Raw genomic sequence first — 17,987 nt, 5'->3', positions numbered from 1 at the left:
CTATCTATCTATCTATCTATCTATCTATCTATCTATCTATCTATCTATCTATCTATCTATCTATCTATCTATCTATCTATCTATCTATCTATCTATCTATCTATCTATCTATCTATCTATCTATCTATCTATCTATCTATCTATCTATCTATCTATCTATCTATCTATCTATCTATCTATCTATCTATCTATCTATCTATCTATCTATCTATCTATCTATCTATCTATCTATCTATCTATCTATCTATCTATCTATCTATCTATCTATCTATCTATCTATCTATCTATCTATCTATCTATCTATCTATCTATCTATCTATCTATCTATCTATCTATCTATCTATCTATCTATCTATCTATCTATCTATCTATCTATCTATCTATCTATCTATCTATCTATCTATCTATCTATCTATCTATCTATCTATCTATCTATCTATCTATCTATCTATCTATCTATCTATCTATCTATCTATCTATCTATCTATCTATCTATCTATCTATCTATCTATCTATCTATCTATCTATCTATCTATCTATCTATCTATCTATCTATCTATCTATCTATCTATCTATCTATCTATCTATCTATCTATCTATCTATCTATCTATCTATCTATCTATCTATGTAAGCATCTGACTTTTTGGAAACTTTTAAATATAATTAAATTTAAAAGTTCATTCAATATTTCATTTATATAAATGAACTAATAATTAAATAATTGACTTTAATTTTGTTCAAATAAATTAATCTTTTATTTTCTATCTGTTTTCGTCATTGAAAAAAATCCTTTTTTAAAAGAAAACATCATTGTACTTTTAGATACCATTATTGTTTATTAATAATAATGTTAGTTCAGTATGAAGTTCTATCTAAATAAGTAGTATTTACAAATCATATTTAATATCTGTTTATATATATGTGATGTTTTAAATGCTTATGTATTTGATACAGATAAATAAATACACTATTATAGTAGGTGATTTTTGCAATGTGTACTACTGATGTTGTCAGATATAAATAGTATGTAACATCAATCCAAAGTGAAATGTCTGGTAGCAGATAGTTAAGAAGATGAAAGAAACGAGAACATGAACAAAGAATGATTGATTTTAGAAATAAAAGAACAATGAGATAATTGATTAACAATTTGCAAATGAAGTATTTACTGTATGATTCTCAGATTTTACTGAGATGTTCTGTAATTTTGTATTCAAATATAATTGATTGTCCCCAATTGTGTTCTTGTTCACTACAATTTTATCACTAAATGTTTCAGCAAGATACTTTTCATGAAATGATGACAAATAAATATTTATCTGATTCTGTGTTTCATTGTTATGCGATGAATGAATTCAATTGACAAGAAATCCTCATTGGCCTAGGTTTTCTTCTAGTTAGCAGTTCTTAGTATGACGTCTCGGGAATCTCAGCGTCTCAGACTATAAAGCTAGGTGACGTAGGTTTGAATTTCACAAGTAGCAAACAATTTCCTCAAGATCCAAGTAATGTCTTGTTAACAAGTACCAACGAGCATAAAACCTAGGTTCAGGCATTTTTACTCACTGCATCCAACCATCCAAAATCCAACCATATCTCTTTGGCTTGTAGTAGCATTACCTAGAAGTTTACAAGAATTCACCTTGAAATTGAGACATTTCTAGAAAGATTAATAACTGTTAGTCTTTATTACTGACAAACTAAAATGAAGAACAATAACTCAAAGAGTTCATTTGATAGTAAAGCACAAAGAGAAGGAATATATTCCAGGAGGAAAAATACTGAAATGGGTTCGATAAAAATACATTTTTTTAAACACACACCTTGAAATCCACAAGCATTCTAGTTGAAGTTGCCTAAATTTAGGGAATTTAGAATACAAAGCCTTAATACATAATAATTATTTGCCCAGAGAGATTATCTTTGAATAGTTGCAACTATCTTATTACAATAGATCCTTATCATCAGAACAATAATAGTTTGTAATTGAACAGAAAGATTGACACTCAATGACTGAAATAATCGGATCGTGAGTTAATGGACACATTTCAAATATTTACAGCAAAATTAGTTTGTCCCTAAATTTTACCAGTGACAAAATAATAATAATGATGTCATGAACGAGAACACCATATGGAACAATCAAATGAATTTTAACACAGTATAGAATATCTTGATAAAGTCTGAGAATCGTACAGTAAATACACCATTTTGCAAAATATCGACCAATCATCTCAAATTCTGTTGTTCCTTCGTTTTAACACCAATCACTCTCGGTTCTCGATTATTTTTCTCTTCGATTTTCTCAGCCTTCTACAGCCAGGCATGCCATTTTCGACTGGTGATATATACTACTTATATCTGCCGACATCAGTAGCACTTACTATAGTGGAACTACATTCTAATTTGTTCATTGGATAAACGAACTTAAATTATTTCCGAAGTAATAAATTTGATACAATGATGTATAATTGTGAAAAATTTTGTCTGCGAAATAAATTAGAATAACGTGAACATGTCGAATTCTATTTGTTATATACTTGTGAAGATTAAATTACAAATAACCACCGAGATCTACTCATGGACTAATATTTCATATTGTTATTAATAACTATTCAGTAACTAGAATGTGTATATCTATATTCCTCTTATTATAAGCTTCATTTTGACCTATAGATTACTAATATACGACCTACTGTTCTTAAGTTATGTTCAGTTTGTTGATTATGGTCTCTCACATTCACAGCCAGTTTTTGACTTGATCTTGTATGAATGTTATTCATCAGTGGTACCCACTGATATTTCACGAAATATCGACACCGATTCAAACAGCTCTCTTGGCTTTTTCAAATTCGCTTCATATATGACGTGAGTGAGATAGATGTCCATCTGCCAAACAAAGAACGATGTACTACATGGTATTTCGGTTTGTTCTGCTTTTATGACTGTGAAATGTTTCCCGTTTCTGAAACAGTCACTATCGTCTTGGTTTTCCAGGTAAGCCCTCAATACTCGTTTAAGTCTTGATATCAGTGCGAAAATTTAAATCCCCTTTTTACGGTACTTTTTGATATGGTTGCCGTTTCGTAAACACTTAAAATCGTATTAAACGAGAAAAGGGGGTTGGGGGATCAGTTTAAATAACCTCGAGCGCGAATATCCAAAAGTTATCACATGGACTCAGCCACATAGCGTTATATTAACCTAAAGTGTCAAGTCACTTATTGTCATTAGGCGACTTGGATCGCATTATTTTGGAACAGGATCTCAAGAGCACAGTAAAATTTACCATATAACGAAATCGATTTATCGAATGCTGTCTAAAACAGTGGATATGGAGGATCCACCTAGGGGAGTTGGAAAACCCTGATTCCAAACTAGTGGTGCACATGGGCTCTAGGATTCTGAAGGAACGAATAGTGTTTAAACCTATTGTTGGTCACCGGCCACCATGGGATTGGATCTAACGGTTCCCCGCTGTCGTATGGATTAAACCTCTGAATCAAAGGCTCGGAGAGTGCCCCCCACCTAAGAGAACCATCTGCTTCGGTTTGGGCGCCCGGGCAGTGTTCTATCCTTAACACAAATCATTCGATTTATGTGGCGCATATGTACTTGGTGCCTCCTTGTACCAATGTTTATATGTTAAAATAAATAAATTTTTGGACAGTTTTGGGTTTGTGTGAATCTGAAGTTTATTTATTTATTTAAACCAATATGTAGTCCTATCAATCTCAGAAAATTAAGTAAGTAATACATGATAAATCAAATGCTAGAAAACGAAGGACAGAAATGACTGAGTCGTTAAGTATAACATGAGCGCACACTCTTATAAGTAGTGGTTTATTAAGATTTCTCCACAACTGTCTAGTAGATTATGCTCTTGACCCATAAAGCTTCGTAAATAATCTGTCCAACTAAGAAATTAAAGACTTTCATAATGGTTCTGTTTCACGGGAACGCTGACTAAGCACATAATGTTGCTTCATGACTGATCTGAGTGAACTCCTAACCTAACAATATATGATGAAGTAGTTTGGATGATTCGATCACCTTACATCTCTCCGAAGTCTCATCAGTGGTACCCACTGGTATTTTACGAAATATCGACACCGATTCAAACAGCTCTCTTGGCTTTTTCAAATCCGCTTCATATATGACGTGAGTGAGATAGATGTCCATCTGCCAGACAAGGAATGATGTACTAAATGGCATTTCGGTCTGTTCTACTTTTATGACTGTGAAATGTTTCCCGTGAGCTTATAGGATTTTCACGGGTTACTAGTGTTTGATTATGGCTGTCTTCATAGCAGTGCTGTTGTATGTAGGGCCATTGAGTGTGCAATGTTGAAGTCAGATGAGTGGTATTAGATGAAGATGGTGTGTCGACTAATGAGGTGGTTAGGACATGTGTTATGAATGCCAGAGCACTGCCTACCTCAACGAGTCATGTTTTCTGTTGTAGGAAGAGGTTAGACAGAAGCTAGGAGCAGGAAAACTAAGACGTAGAATTAGCTTATGAGATTATTTATTGCCGAACTGTGCAGACTATCCGACTTTTGTGATCGACTTTTTAAGAGATTGAGTGATTCAGCTTATAAATGTTCGTGGTGATGCTAATTTATCTGCTAGTTGTCTACGCTTCAATTCAAAATTAGAGAATTGCTTCATACATTTTAATCCACAAACTCATTCTTTGTTCTGTAGTTCTACTATCTATTTCTTTTCATATTTATTATGAATACCGTTACCACTTTGAACGAGAACTCAAGTAGGGACAACCAATTCATTGTTTCATACAAAGCTACAGAATATCCTGGTAAAATATGCATACTTCACTTGCAAATTTTCATCATTTTTCTTCACACTTCTGTATGATTCTTCCAGTGTACAATTCCTTTCTATTATTCATTCAGTTCGCTTCAACTCAATCTCCTTAGCCTTCTGCTGCTAGTCTTTCCACTTCCGGTTTATGTTACATACTACATACGTCTATCGACATAAGTAGCATACGCTACACTACTACTTCGACTACTATAAAATTGGTTTTACTAGATTGACATCGCTACATCGAAACGGTATGGCAGCTTGAATATATATACGATACCCGGTTATGTATGAGTGGCAAATCAAATTACAGTCTACAATATTTTATTTACTGTTATTGATGAATATACGTCCAGATGAATGATGAAATAGTCTACTACTGGTAAGATTGAAGGAAAGATAAAAACTCTAGTACACAAAAGAAAGTGTGCACGCACATAAAACTTTTTTATCACACAACTATGTATCATACATACATAGACAGTGTGTATGTGTGTAAGTCATGTGAAATTACCTTCAAAACATAAAATAGTGACATATCATGTGAACACTACTGACATAGACATTTTGATAGCTAGACATACACAAATGAGAGGTATAAACAACAGTATAATATAATGAGACCAAACAGAACCGGTAACGCCATTCAGTGTGATTAAGGATTAGAAAAACAAAAACAGAAACAAATGAAGTAATAACATAAAAGGACTAACAGAATAACAAAAAAGTAAGAAAAATAATTATTTTGTTTAGAAGATCATTTCAATTGTATCTGAAAATCCAGTGTTAAATTTCAATGGATTATAACCACCAAATACTAAATTATAACGTTGATCTGATGTAAATGTTGTACAACAGCTAGAACGAGCAAATATTAAATTTGGTCCTGAACGCCATTTCCAAGCAACTGAATCAAATATCCATGTAGTATCTAACGTTTCATGACCATTATATCCACCAACTAATAGCAAATTATCTATAGATTGTAAAATAAAAACACCGAAATGAAAAGAATAATTGTGTGATATAAATCTTCGAAAGATTAATATAAATCTCTCCTTAACCTAGGGGTTTAAAGCTAGTTGACATTTATTAACAAACCAAATTTTGTGGGCACTGATAATCCCCTGAGGAATACGAACTCATGCCAACCGACTAAACAGAACTGTAAAAATAGACAGATGTAACATGAATCACTGCTTCAAAACAAAGTAATTCTAATTCTTAAGAAAAATAATAAGTTTGTCAATATGGAGAAAAAGTTAACAATATGACGAAATTCTAACACCAAAACTTCACTTCATAAAAAAAACCCGATTATTTAAAATAAGTTGAAATAAACATTACACACTTGTTAAACGTAACATTGATTGTAAAACATGTTAGTTGATATGATCTTGAATGGATGTTAATATAATTTGAGATTCGAAGTGTAACTGTATCATGTCTTTAATTAACATTGTACAATTGAGCTTGGTTCCAAAAACGGAGTTACATCGATTATCGAAAATGTTATCTACTCTTAATTGTCCTTAAAACTAATGAATTGATTCCGCACAAAAATCATAAATGATGAGTATAATGGTGAGGGTCAAACGGTATTTGACTTGCCAACGGAATGTCAATATCACTACTCTTCATACCTTCTACAGTACAAAAAAAAAACAAAAAGTGTAGCTAAAAGACTTGGTTAAATTTAATTTAATGGTGTTGATATCATGAACCAATCTAGGTTAGACCCTCCAATGAAAATATGGAAGCACTAAATAGACGTTCAATCCTAGTATGGGACTTTTCAGCAGTGCGCACCTACAAAGTAAAGACCAGTGAAGCTAAACTGTGTTGAATGTGAGGCGATTACCTACCGAGGACGATGGAAGATGGTCGACTAGTGTCACGGATTGATTAAAGTTAGACATTAACACCGTTGCGTTCTGGCTCACTGGTCTAGAGGTTAAGCGTTCGCGTGGAAGACTGAAGTTCTTTGATTCGATTCTATCGTGCATGATCATGGATGGGTGTCAGCTGAGGAGTCCAGTATAGGGATGAAAAGGTCACTCAGTTGATGATGCAAAATCTGTAAAAACTTTATAACATCTATAACTTCATACTCTTAATTTACTTTATGAAATTAGATGATTTCAGAAAGTTAATAATAGAGCACTTTAAATTCTTAATTGGTTTTTAGTATATAAAGCGAATATCACATTGAAGTATTTTATTATCATTATTATTATTCGACCTATAATAATAATAATAATAATAATTGTTGTTATGATTAATAATGTTGGCATGTGCTTCATACATTAAAATAATCAAAAGTTTTTTTCATTATGAACAATGAAGGATAGTTTTTAAGAAATTAAATTAACATATATACTTTATGCAATCATTATATTAGAGATTTAATAGAGAATTGTTTTTTATTAGGTCATTCAATTCAATTTAGTTTAGATAGCTATTATCTTGTGAAAGGAAGGAGGAATGAATACATATTTCAATTGTTTTACATAAATTCAGAATGATATCTATATATATTACTTAAATGATAACTTCAAATATGTAAGGAAAGCGTTTGGGTACATATCATGTTCCACTGACAGATTCTTCACGATAGTAATAGCAATATTAGTAATAGTAACAGTCGAAAGAATACTATTTATATTATAAAAAACAAAACTTATCACTTTCACAAGACAATCTACAAATTTGACAAAAGTAGAATCCAGTTGAAAGAACTTAAACTAATGCTAATGTGAAAAAATCAATGGTGCTGTTTTTAAATCATCACAATCTTAGGTTACAGTTGTTTAGTAAAAACATAAGAGATCATCTTTTTTGTCTAAGCTCAGGACGGAAAAAATTAATAAATATCTATACTGTGGTCACCGGAGTCAGACAAAGTTGCTTAGTCTCTCCCCTCTCTCTTTCTTCTGGTGCTTGAGTGATTGATGAAGACCTCGACATCGAAAGGCAGGTACGGAATATAATGTACAGCTCGGAATCAACTAGACGATTTAGACTTTGCAGATGACCTAGCTTTTCTATCGCACGCACACTAGCAAATGCAGGTCAGGTCAAGACAAACAGTGTAGCAGCAGTAGGCCTTAACGTACACAAGGGGAAAAGCAAGATCCTCAAATACAACTGGGAGAACACTCACCTAATCTTACTTGATGGAGAAGCTCTGGAAGATGTTGAATCTTTCACGTACCTGGGAAGTATTATCAATAAACAAGAAGGATCTGGTACAGACGTAAAGGTGAGGACTGGCAAAGAGAAAGGACAGCATTCCTACAGTTGAAGAACATATAGAACTCAAAACAACTGTTAACTGATATCAAAGTCACAATCTTCAATATGAATGTCAAGACAGTCCTACTATACAGAGCTGATACCTGGAGAACTACTACAACCATCATTAAGAAGGTACAAGTATTTATAAACAGTTGTCTACGCAACATACTCAATATCCGGATACCATCAGCAACAGCCTATTGTGAGAGAGAACAAACCGGCTTTCAGCTGAAATGAAATTAGGAAAAGACATTGGAGGTGGATAGAACATACATTGAGAAAATCATCAAACTGCATCATGTGTCAAGCGCTAACGTGGAATGGTGAAGGGAAACGAAAAAGTGAAAAGTAAAAGAACACATTACGTTGGGAATTGGAAGCAGATATGAAAAGGATGGATAGCAACTTGAAGGGATTGTTCAAGAGAGAGTTGGATGGAGAATGTTAGTGGGCAGCTTGCACTCTTCCACAAGGAGTAACACACGTTAGTAAGTAAGTAATACTGTAGACAGTGTCAGTGTTTTAATCAACCAATTTAAAATTAAACAAAATGACGATGTATTTGTCTTAAAGAGAAAAAAAAAAGAAATTGAATGATTATTAAATTGAATAGATTGTGTAATTATAATTTATACAGTCCGATTGATTTAAACATAAACTATTTTGTAAAAACCGATAAACACTACTTATTATATATGTATATATGATCAACTTAATTGATCACTGGTGAACTTTAATGAACTGGAATGAACAAAATTCTCCTCCAGAGAGAAATAAACAAAATGATGAATGTTTCACTGTAAGATTTGCGAAAAGATGAATAAATTTCATAAAAGGGAAAAAAAATACTAAAGTAACTAAAATTTATAAAATAGCTAAAAGGTAACAAACGAATAGTGTAGTATACAATTGGATATAATAGTAAACTGGTTATTTAAATAGATAAGTTAGCGAAGAAGAAGCAGATCTGAAGTTTAAATGGATGAATAGTAGGCGCTTATGATGTTGTTGCTAAGACAGATAATGAAAGTTCTATCATTTAACCATGTAACTTAGAAGATATAACCCTATTAAATCCATAAGTTAACCGAATTTATTTATTCAGTACAGATTTATGCATTTGAAACTTTTAATTATGTAACAGTTAGTACTATTTTCTGTCAACTACACAACAGTAAAATAGGTCGAGAGAGAGAGAGAGCAATCAATGTAAAACAACTTTAGACAGACAAGTTTAGAATTGTAACCAGGAAGAAAACAAACAAAAAATCATTCTACTCTCCAAATAAAAAATTAAAAAAAATGATCAAAAGTGAAAGAATGGTGATTTATTAGAGAAAATTAATCAGTTAATATGAAATTAAACCGATTTCAAAGTTTTATTGAGAACTTTAAAGAATTTCTAATTGAAGTTAATTCATTACATAAGTATGTTTTAATTAAGTAATTTTGTGTAGAAAAAAATTCTTTGTTAAGAAAAATAACTGATTTTGTATACTAATAAATTAGTTTGTTTATTGTTAAATCATAATAATTCACTAATGAAACATTGAAATGTTTCTAGTTGTATTCGAATAAATATGAACTATTTATTTATTTAAATTTGTATAGATTTAAAATTCCCCCCAAATGCCCCGGTGTGGTCGAGAGTAGGGAGAGTCCGCTGTCTTTCTCGAAATGCTCTCACATGGTCACACGTATATAGCCATTACCAGGAAAGTTCTACTCACTGCCTTCTCGTGGCATTACTGTTGTTAACGAAATCGAGAGGACGAAAAGCGAATGTACGGCGCTTTAACCGGGTTCGTGGACACGGAGGATCAACCTAGAGGAGTTGGGAAACCCTGATTCCAAACCAATGATGCACATGGGCTCCAGTATCCTGAGGGGATATATGACGTATGAACCAACTATTGGTCATCGGCTACCGTAGGAATACATCTTACGTTGTTTGATTGCCTTGTGGGTCAGACCTCTCGGTCAAAGGCTCGGGGTGTGGCCCTCTGAGAAAACCACCTGCTTCGGTCTGGGCACCCGGGCAGTATCACAGCCCTTACGCGAATTCGATGAGATTATAATTATTTCACAAAATACTATGCTCGCTCCGATCAGAATTCGAACATTTCAAATTCACCTTTATTATTATTACTATTTATTTATATACAACATCACTTATCTACCTCGGTGTGGCGCATATGTATCTGGTGCTCAAATAAATAATAAATAAATAAGATTTAAAATAGAATATACTGACCTTTAGAATTCGGACAATATGTTAAACTGGCACCACGAAGTTGTCCGAATGAATTGCCTGATGTATTAGGAATATAAAACCAAGTATCACAACGAGGATCTAATGCTTCAACAGTTACATTTTGACTAGTATTATACATAGTGTTTGTATTGACAACTCCACCGATAACAACAATTAGATTTCGTGATGTCAAAACATTAGCACATGCTTCACAACGACCTATTTTAATTATACAGAAAAAAAAACAGATTATTAATAATTCAATTATAATGTAACTATATCCATTTTATGGGAAATTCATTTTTAAATAATGGGTGTTTGTTAGCTACAATAATATTTATTCAAAGAATGTAAGAAAGTAATTCCTAGTTGGACAAAGTTATCTTGAGAGATAATGGATTTTATTCTTATAAACAAACTTATTTGAGATCAAATCACATCATAATATATAGAAGGAGAAGATTTTATGTTTTGTCAATGACAATAAACTTGAAAGTTTCTTTTTTTTGGTTCATTGCATCAATGGAATTTCTATTTCAAATCTACAGTTTTGTCACAGAAAGAAATATACACGGTTCGATTAGACTTCGTTTATGGGATAAGTTAATTACAGTTTGTTTTATTCATTTATTTATTTTTAACACATAGATATTTGTACAAGGAAGCACCAAATACATATGCGCCACACAAATCTCATTCGATATGTGTGAGGGCTGTGATACTGCCCGGGTGCCCAAAGCATTCGACACATAACAATAGTCGGTTTTTATTGGATTAATTATATAAACACTAATTTCATACTGACTATAACAGTCCTCTATGGTATGATCACAAATAATTCATTTATCAATAATGGGAATACGTTAAATTTTTTTGATAGTCCTCTGATACGAAACGATTTTTTTTTAAAAAGTGATCCAAATGAGTAAAAGATATGACATTTGAGGTTGATGATAAGTTTGATAATTAAACCCTCGATCCAATTTCTTATCCGCCACTAATAATCGCAAACTAAATCATCTATGGGACTACTTGAACACAAGTGAAAAAAAAGCTTGAGTTTAAAGTTAAGGAATGTATGGAAAATCGTACGTCTTTATACTATTTAATGTAATCTTGATCGTTTAGAAAGTTCTAAATCATGCTAGATATAGCATCAAGAAAGTTCCTATCCGACCAAAAACCTGACACGTGATCTGTCATCCTTCTAGGTGTTTCGAAGATACCTCTATTCAATCCTGGTCGGATAAAATGTTTCCAAGAGTCTTCTGAGCCCTTATTGTTTTGTACAAATATTTTGGAATTCTTAAGCAGTTAGAGCTATTGAAAACTACTACTTAAAAATAAAATAAATATGATGAAATCAGTGCATACAAAGTAACAATTATATTTCACAATGACTGCAACATTTCTGCAATGGAAATCTAATAATACTTGCTGAGGCATTATCGTACCCTGTAACATGGATGGCATATAAATCCATTCATCTCTATCTGGAATGTAGGCTTCAACAGAAGATAGAAACTGTGCGTCTGATACTCCGCCAGCAATAAGGACTGATCCCTTTGTATTTGTGGTAAGCGGTCCTTGTTGAAGTCCACTAAGATCTACACCAACTGGATTAGTTCGAGCTTCATGTAAACTCTTTATCGTTTGCCAAAATGTAACATTTGATAGACCACATCCATTTGAAGACGCATGACTATGTGCTATTGAATCTGTTCGTGTACGGAAATCAGAACTTTTCCGAGAGCCGTTTGTATAAACGTGATCGTCAAAGTTATCATGATGGCTTTTGGTTACCACTTCATGATTGATAAGCCAGGATCCCAGTGCCTCACATGTTAGTCTACAAACGTATATAAAAACGGTACGAATCGAAAAAAGGATAAGCTATATGACTTAAACAATACGACATGATGAACGTAGAGCATAAAGACAAATTGCTGAATAAATTACTTCGAGGTTAAAATTGATATGAATTTCACAAAGAAAACATGGATATCTGAAAATTAACCGGTAAATTGTAGTAAAAAACTAAGGCAATTATCCAGGAGAGCCCCTGGAAGATGGTTGCACAAAGTCGCAAACTGACTGAGGTTAAACAACGTAAACCAGTGGATGCTGACTAAGTGTTCTAAAAGTTATACGACCATCAACAGACCTGAAGGTTTTGGGTTCGATCCACAGTAAGGTCAGTTAGTCATATAAAACTCAGAATATGGTATATATGTACATTGGATCAAGTTGCTACAGACCATTGGCACAGAGAGATGTCAGAATATTACAATAGGTAACATTAGTGGTAGTAGAAAAAAATTAGATTCCGAAAATATGATTCGAGAAGACAGTACGGATTCATGATATAAAAAAGATCTAAAATAATTAAGAAACTAAGGATCTATGAAAAGGTAGTGAGTGAGTGAACCTATGCAATTGAGAATGATGCTGAGCTTTGTGAACTAACATCTACAGCTATTTGTGACCATCATCGTGCGAAACACAACACAGTCTACACACCCAGGTACACAGCTTATCACTGAAAAGTCCTACCTTAGGATAAATTAGTTGTTCAGCGCCCACTGGTTTTTTAACTAAGGTCAGTTCCTGATTTTAACCATAAAACTCAACAACCATCAAAGCCCCTTTACACTAATAAAATCTATCTGTCTGTTACCTTAAGTAGAAATTCAATATGTCAAGCCTCTTTACAAAACATACAACTCTATAAGTATATGTATCTTTGTTAGATTAGAAAAGAAAAGAAAATTATTTGACTATCTTATTTCAAATACAACAATTTCTTACAGAGGCGTTTGGCGCTTCCATTAGAACCTAGATAATAAGAGTAATAGTTTTAGCACATAAACGACAGTTTATGATCTCATTTACCCGCGAAAATATATTTTCAAAAAACAAATATATGAGACAAATTGAATTGATACAATTGCGTAAACTTGTAAAACCATAGAAAAATTATATTACAATTATAAATTAGATAGTTATTTTACTGATCTGTGTTGAAAGTGTTGTTTTATTGACAACAAATTATACAGATTTTTTTTTAAAGGTCAAATGGCTTTGAATTCAAGTCATTTTATTAAGGAAAGGAATGTTTGAATTAAGAAAAAAAAAAGGAAGAGAAAAAACAAACAAACAGAAGAATAGACTGATTCACTAAGTAATGAATAAACTTTTACTGCATATCTCATTGATGTTACTTTCAAACAAACAAAGAAACAAGACAATTACTAACTCAAAGATAAATGTCACTAAGAAGAAAAGAACAGAAGAATATATATATTCAAACAAATTGGAAATATTCAATGACTTGTTTATCTGCAAAAGTTGGGACTATATTTAAATAAACCAGTGTATTAGGCAGTCTACCATTAAATATAAACAATAGGATTTATGTTTGAGTAGGATCAAAATAATTAAATATATCCTATTGTTACGAGAGAAGAGAAAAAATCATATCATTACAACAGGTTAAGGTTCTATCTAACAAATCACAAGTTGAATTTAAGAAAAATTGTTTAGCTTGATCTTAAATTTCTATATCTTCCCTGATAGTTTATTAAGCATAATTTCATAGGTGTGATCGAATACTAATAACTGAAAAGTATGTTCTTCTCTCTCTTATAGGGCAAGTTAAACCACTGGAGAAAATTAGAAAATGAAGTGTTAGACAGTATATCGACTATATGATATCCAAACATTATAAGTTTTACAATTCGACAAAAAAGTGTGAGTATTTTTATTGTGAAGATTTCATAGTTTAATATCTACCAAGAGAGATGCAGACCGGTTCGAAATATAATTTATAGATTTTGAGAGAAATGAACCTCATGATGTGTGCAGTGTTTCTGATATTTGTGGCAAAAGTGTAGTATATTGACGCCCTTGAGAAACTTTAATTTAAAGCCAACGAGAATACAGTTGATACATCTGAATAAATCAATGTGGAATAATCAAAGAATTCAGAATGTATACACGGCTTCCATATGTTTGATGAACTTAGTTAGAATCTCTGGATTCTCAAGATTTGTCACAATGTGCTCGGTATATTTATATATATACTCTTTCATATCATTTGACCTGTAGATCCCTTATAAGGTTGAAGAAAGTTTTACACTTGTTTTCACATAGTTTCTACGTTGTTAGTGTGAACACTAATTGTTGGGTCTACAAAATTATGCTTGTATATCACCACGTGATGAATATATCCGTATCTGTGAAGACACTGAAACGTTCTCCAATTGTTTGTATAGATTGTTGTTCCTGGTTGCACATACTGTTTAATGACAGACAAGAGACTTGAGGCCTTTCTGTTGCAAACGTTAAGAAAGTGTCCTTTTGTGTAGTTCCTATCTCAAATTCCGAAAACCTACTACTAAGATTGAGAAAACCATAACTTACCCAACTCGCTTGCACACTTTTGACCCTGTTATACTTCCTCCTTCGAACAACAAATTTATCGGTTGCCGACGCCTCTGAAAGACAGGTTTAGATTCGTTAGCATTACAGAATGAATATCCCGACAGTACTGATACTATTGTATTGCTGTTACTTTTGTTATATCACTTAGGGCAGCTGCTTGAGCCACTGTTCATTCCAAAATCCACTGGACAACAATTAGAGTGATTTATCTCGATGCGATTTTAGAATATCTTAAGAATGAACCTCTTCTTATCGATTTTTCATCTAACAATTTTGCGGTACGATAGTGCGTTGGTGGAATCTTGGCAATTGATAAAACTGTTGTTCGGAGGAAGAAGTATAACAGGGTCAGAAGTGTACAAGCCAATTGGGTAAGTTATGGTTTTCTCAATCTTAGTAGTAGGTTTTCGGAATTCGAGATAGGAACTACACAAAAGGAAACTTTCTTAACGTTCGAAACAGAAAGGCCTCAAGTCTCTTGTCAATCATTGTAACCCTGTAATTCAAACCGGAAAATATCTGCTGAAAATACGTATACACAAAAATGTTGTGCGTAAATTTATAAAGCAATGCTTAACAGACTAAGCACGTGAACATTGGGCGTCAACCAACGTTTACTGCCAATATAAATCCTTGCATCTATTATGATTTCCATTTAGAGCATAACATTTTCAAAGAATGTATATATTCAAAATAGAATAACTAACTCACTTATCTACAGATGCTAAATCCTTGGAGCCTGTCGAACCACCACAAGCATAAATTATATCAGGAAAATCAGAAAATGATTGTAAGTAACTGGATACTACAGCTAACCGACCTCTTTGTTTTGTCAGTCGTGGACCAATAATAGGAGGAGATACAGGTGAATCTTCATCGTTACATGATTCATACTGCTGATTACTATTGTTTTCAACGAATAATTCCATACTATCTAAACAACCTTTACGATTATAACCGCCAATAATTGCAATGTAATGCTTTGAATTACAACTCAATTGTCCAATGCCAAAACTTGACCGAGCTTCTAACATACGTAATGGGAAATCCTGGCCTGTACCATCATTATGACTAATGCAGAGAATTTCGCTTTGATAGACTTGATCAGTGAATGATTGATGAAGTAAAGACGATCCAACAATGGCTCGCGCTAAATTTGAAGCAGAACTGCCGGTTACTGTACGGGTTACTTCATCTAATATTTTGATGAAAAAACATATGAAACAATAGAAAAAAAATCTCGACAAAAAAAGATACGAATACATTAACACACCTATATACATATATAAATAACTGATAAAATGTCGAAGCATAAAGATTATTCTTTTTGTCCGTAAAAATACAGAATTCTATTATCTCGGGTTGTCGAAAAGAAAAAAATCAAATTACTTAACGAAATTTAAACGGACTTCATAACTCTAACAAGACTACTAACAACAATGTTTTCCCTTTGACAGCTGCGAATGACCGATTAAGCATGTTATGCAAAAATTCTAAAAAATTGGAAAAATCTAGATATATAAGATTTTAAGTGTACAATAATAAATTAATTGAGTAAAGAAATTATACTCCCAACACTTAAAACCATGAGGTGCTCTATTAGGGGCGTTTAGATGTTTGGAAGTTTTCACTGCACAAGGCAATTTCTTTTTAAGGGAGCTAATAAAGAGGGTGGGTCAGAAGTGACGGCTTTGCCGATCAGAGTGTGACTACAGAAGCTAAACAATTGAAATTGATGGAGAACGACCATTTTAATTCGGAGCCGAGAATCCAAAGAACAAGAAGGGATATTGATATTTTAAGGCCGATATTTTCTGATATCTCATATTATCTGATGGAAGGTGGATGCTTCTTGTTAGCCGTTAGAAACTCCTTGCTGATACCACCTCTCAGTAAAGTCGATAGAATAAATCATGTTATGGATTTAAGTTGTTTTTGAAATAAACTGATGTATAACAGTTAAACCATAAATTTATTACCTTTAGAAACCTGGAGGATTACCAATTATGGCTAAGTGTACTGATAATAAATCAGGATGTGGACAAATAATGAACTTACCAGGCATATGGTCACCAGTTTAAACCATATCCTTATAACTACTTCTGGTAGGACAGCTGCGTACTACTTCACATGGCTCATTATTTACATCCGATTTCAGATGTTCGCAAAGTGATGTTTCTTCGCTGAAAGTTATTTATATCCCAGACTTGCAGTTTCTCTTCACACAGTGAAATCAGCAAACCGCACCTAGAAACAATTCAGAACTCTTACTGTATGTTATGACTCAGCAACGACTTTTCAAAATAAGCGTTAACTGTCTACAAACTTCAGCGTAAGTATCCCAACATATTGGGATATGTATACCTGAAAATATTAGCAATGGGACAAAATATATATATTAAATCTAGTATAATGAGTTCTGCACATAATAAAGTGGGAACTTATTTTTTAGAATTAATGACAAGCTAGATATATAAACGAACTTGTGACTAGTCAAATTTATTGAAAGGAATGAATTTCAGAACTACTACAAATTAGTTCTTATAAAGTAATATACGGTGCTTGAAAAATAAACTGGTATATATAGAGAAAAAACAATGGGTTTTACCTAATCTTCACCTACCATCATTATCCGATTTCGGTACAGCGGTATTCGTACACTCGGACAATTCTGGACAGACACTTTCAGCACAACACTTGGTGGTGTTAAATTCATTTTCAATTAGACTGTTTAAATCATTTGGTATACTGGAAGTATTCGAAATAGATGAACCACGACTTTGGTGACGACTTCGTGACTGATTGACTTCATTCATTAATTCTTGATCCAACTGTTGGATAGATCGATGTGTCGGGGGACAACGTTTTATCGATAGGCTAACCAAATAACCTGCTAATTTGCCTAACCAAATTGATGTTGATCGAACTATAAATAGAATGAGAATGAAAATAGAGTTACGGTAACAATATGACTAGGAACTAGATTTCTGTACGTAACCAACACAATAATTAATCTATCCATACAATTGACTTAAATATCGTCATAAGAAGCCGTAGCGTTAACACATGATAAATTAAATGAATTGGGAAACTCCGACCAAAAGATATTATATCTCAATAAAAAAATACACCAATTACCATATTACTTCATAAACTGGATAGTAA

At 32.8% G+C, this 17,987-nt stretch overlaps 1 protein-coding gene across 2 annotated transcripts in view; it reads right to left on the bottom strand.

Annotated features, from left to right (window-relative positions):
* Positions 1-963: 963 nt before the first annotated feature.
* The window catches only part of MS3_00001995 (uncharacterized protein), a 40,485-nt gene continuing 23,461 nt past the window's right edge, over positions 964-17,987 (bottom strand). The window contains exons 7-12 of one of the 2 annotated variants that reach the window (XM_051209551.1): positions 17,446-17,748; positions 15,534-16,017; positions 11,834-12,228; positions 10,380-10,598; positions 4,841-5,804; positions 964-1,621 (exon numbers count right to left, since the gene is read on the bottom strand). In XM_051209551.1, coding sequence (XP_051073078.1) covers positions 5,578-5,804; positions 10,380-10,598; positions 11,834-12,228; positions 15,534-16,017; positions 17,446-17,748 — 1,628 coding nt within the window. In that variant the 3' untranslated portion in view covers positions 964-1,621; positions 4,841-5,577. Of the gene's footprint in view, positions 1,622-2,094; positions 10,599-11,833; positions 12,229-15,533; positions 17,749-17,987 lie in introns of those variants that run through there. The other variant, XM_051209550.1, reaches the window with a different exon arrangement.

Source organism: Schistosoma haematobium, chromosome 1, assembly GCF_000699445.3.
Source record: "Schistosoma haematobium chromosome 1, whole genome shotgun sequence".
Classification (NCBI taxonomy): Eukaryota; Metazoa; Platyhelminthes; class Trematoda; order Strigeidida; family Schistosomatidae; genus Schistosoma; species Schistosoma haematobium.
This window is presented reverse-complemented; position numbering and strand designations above follow the sequence as displayed.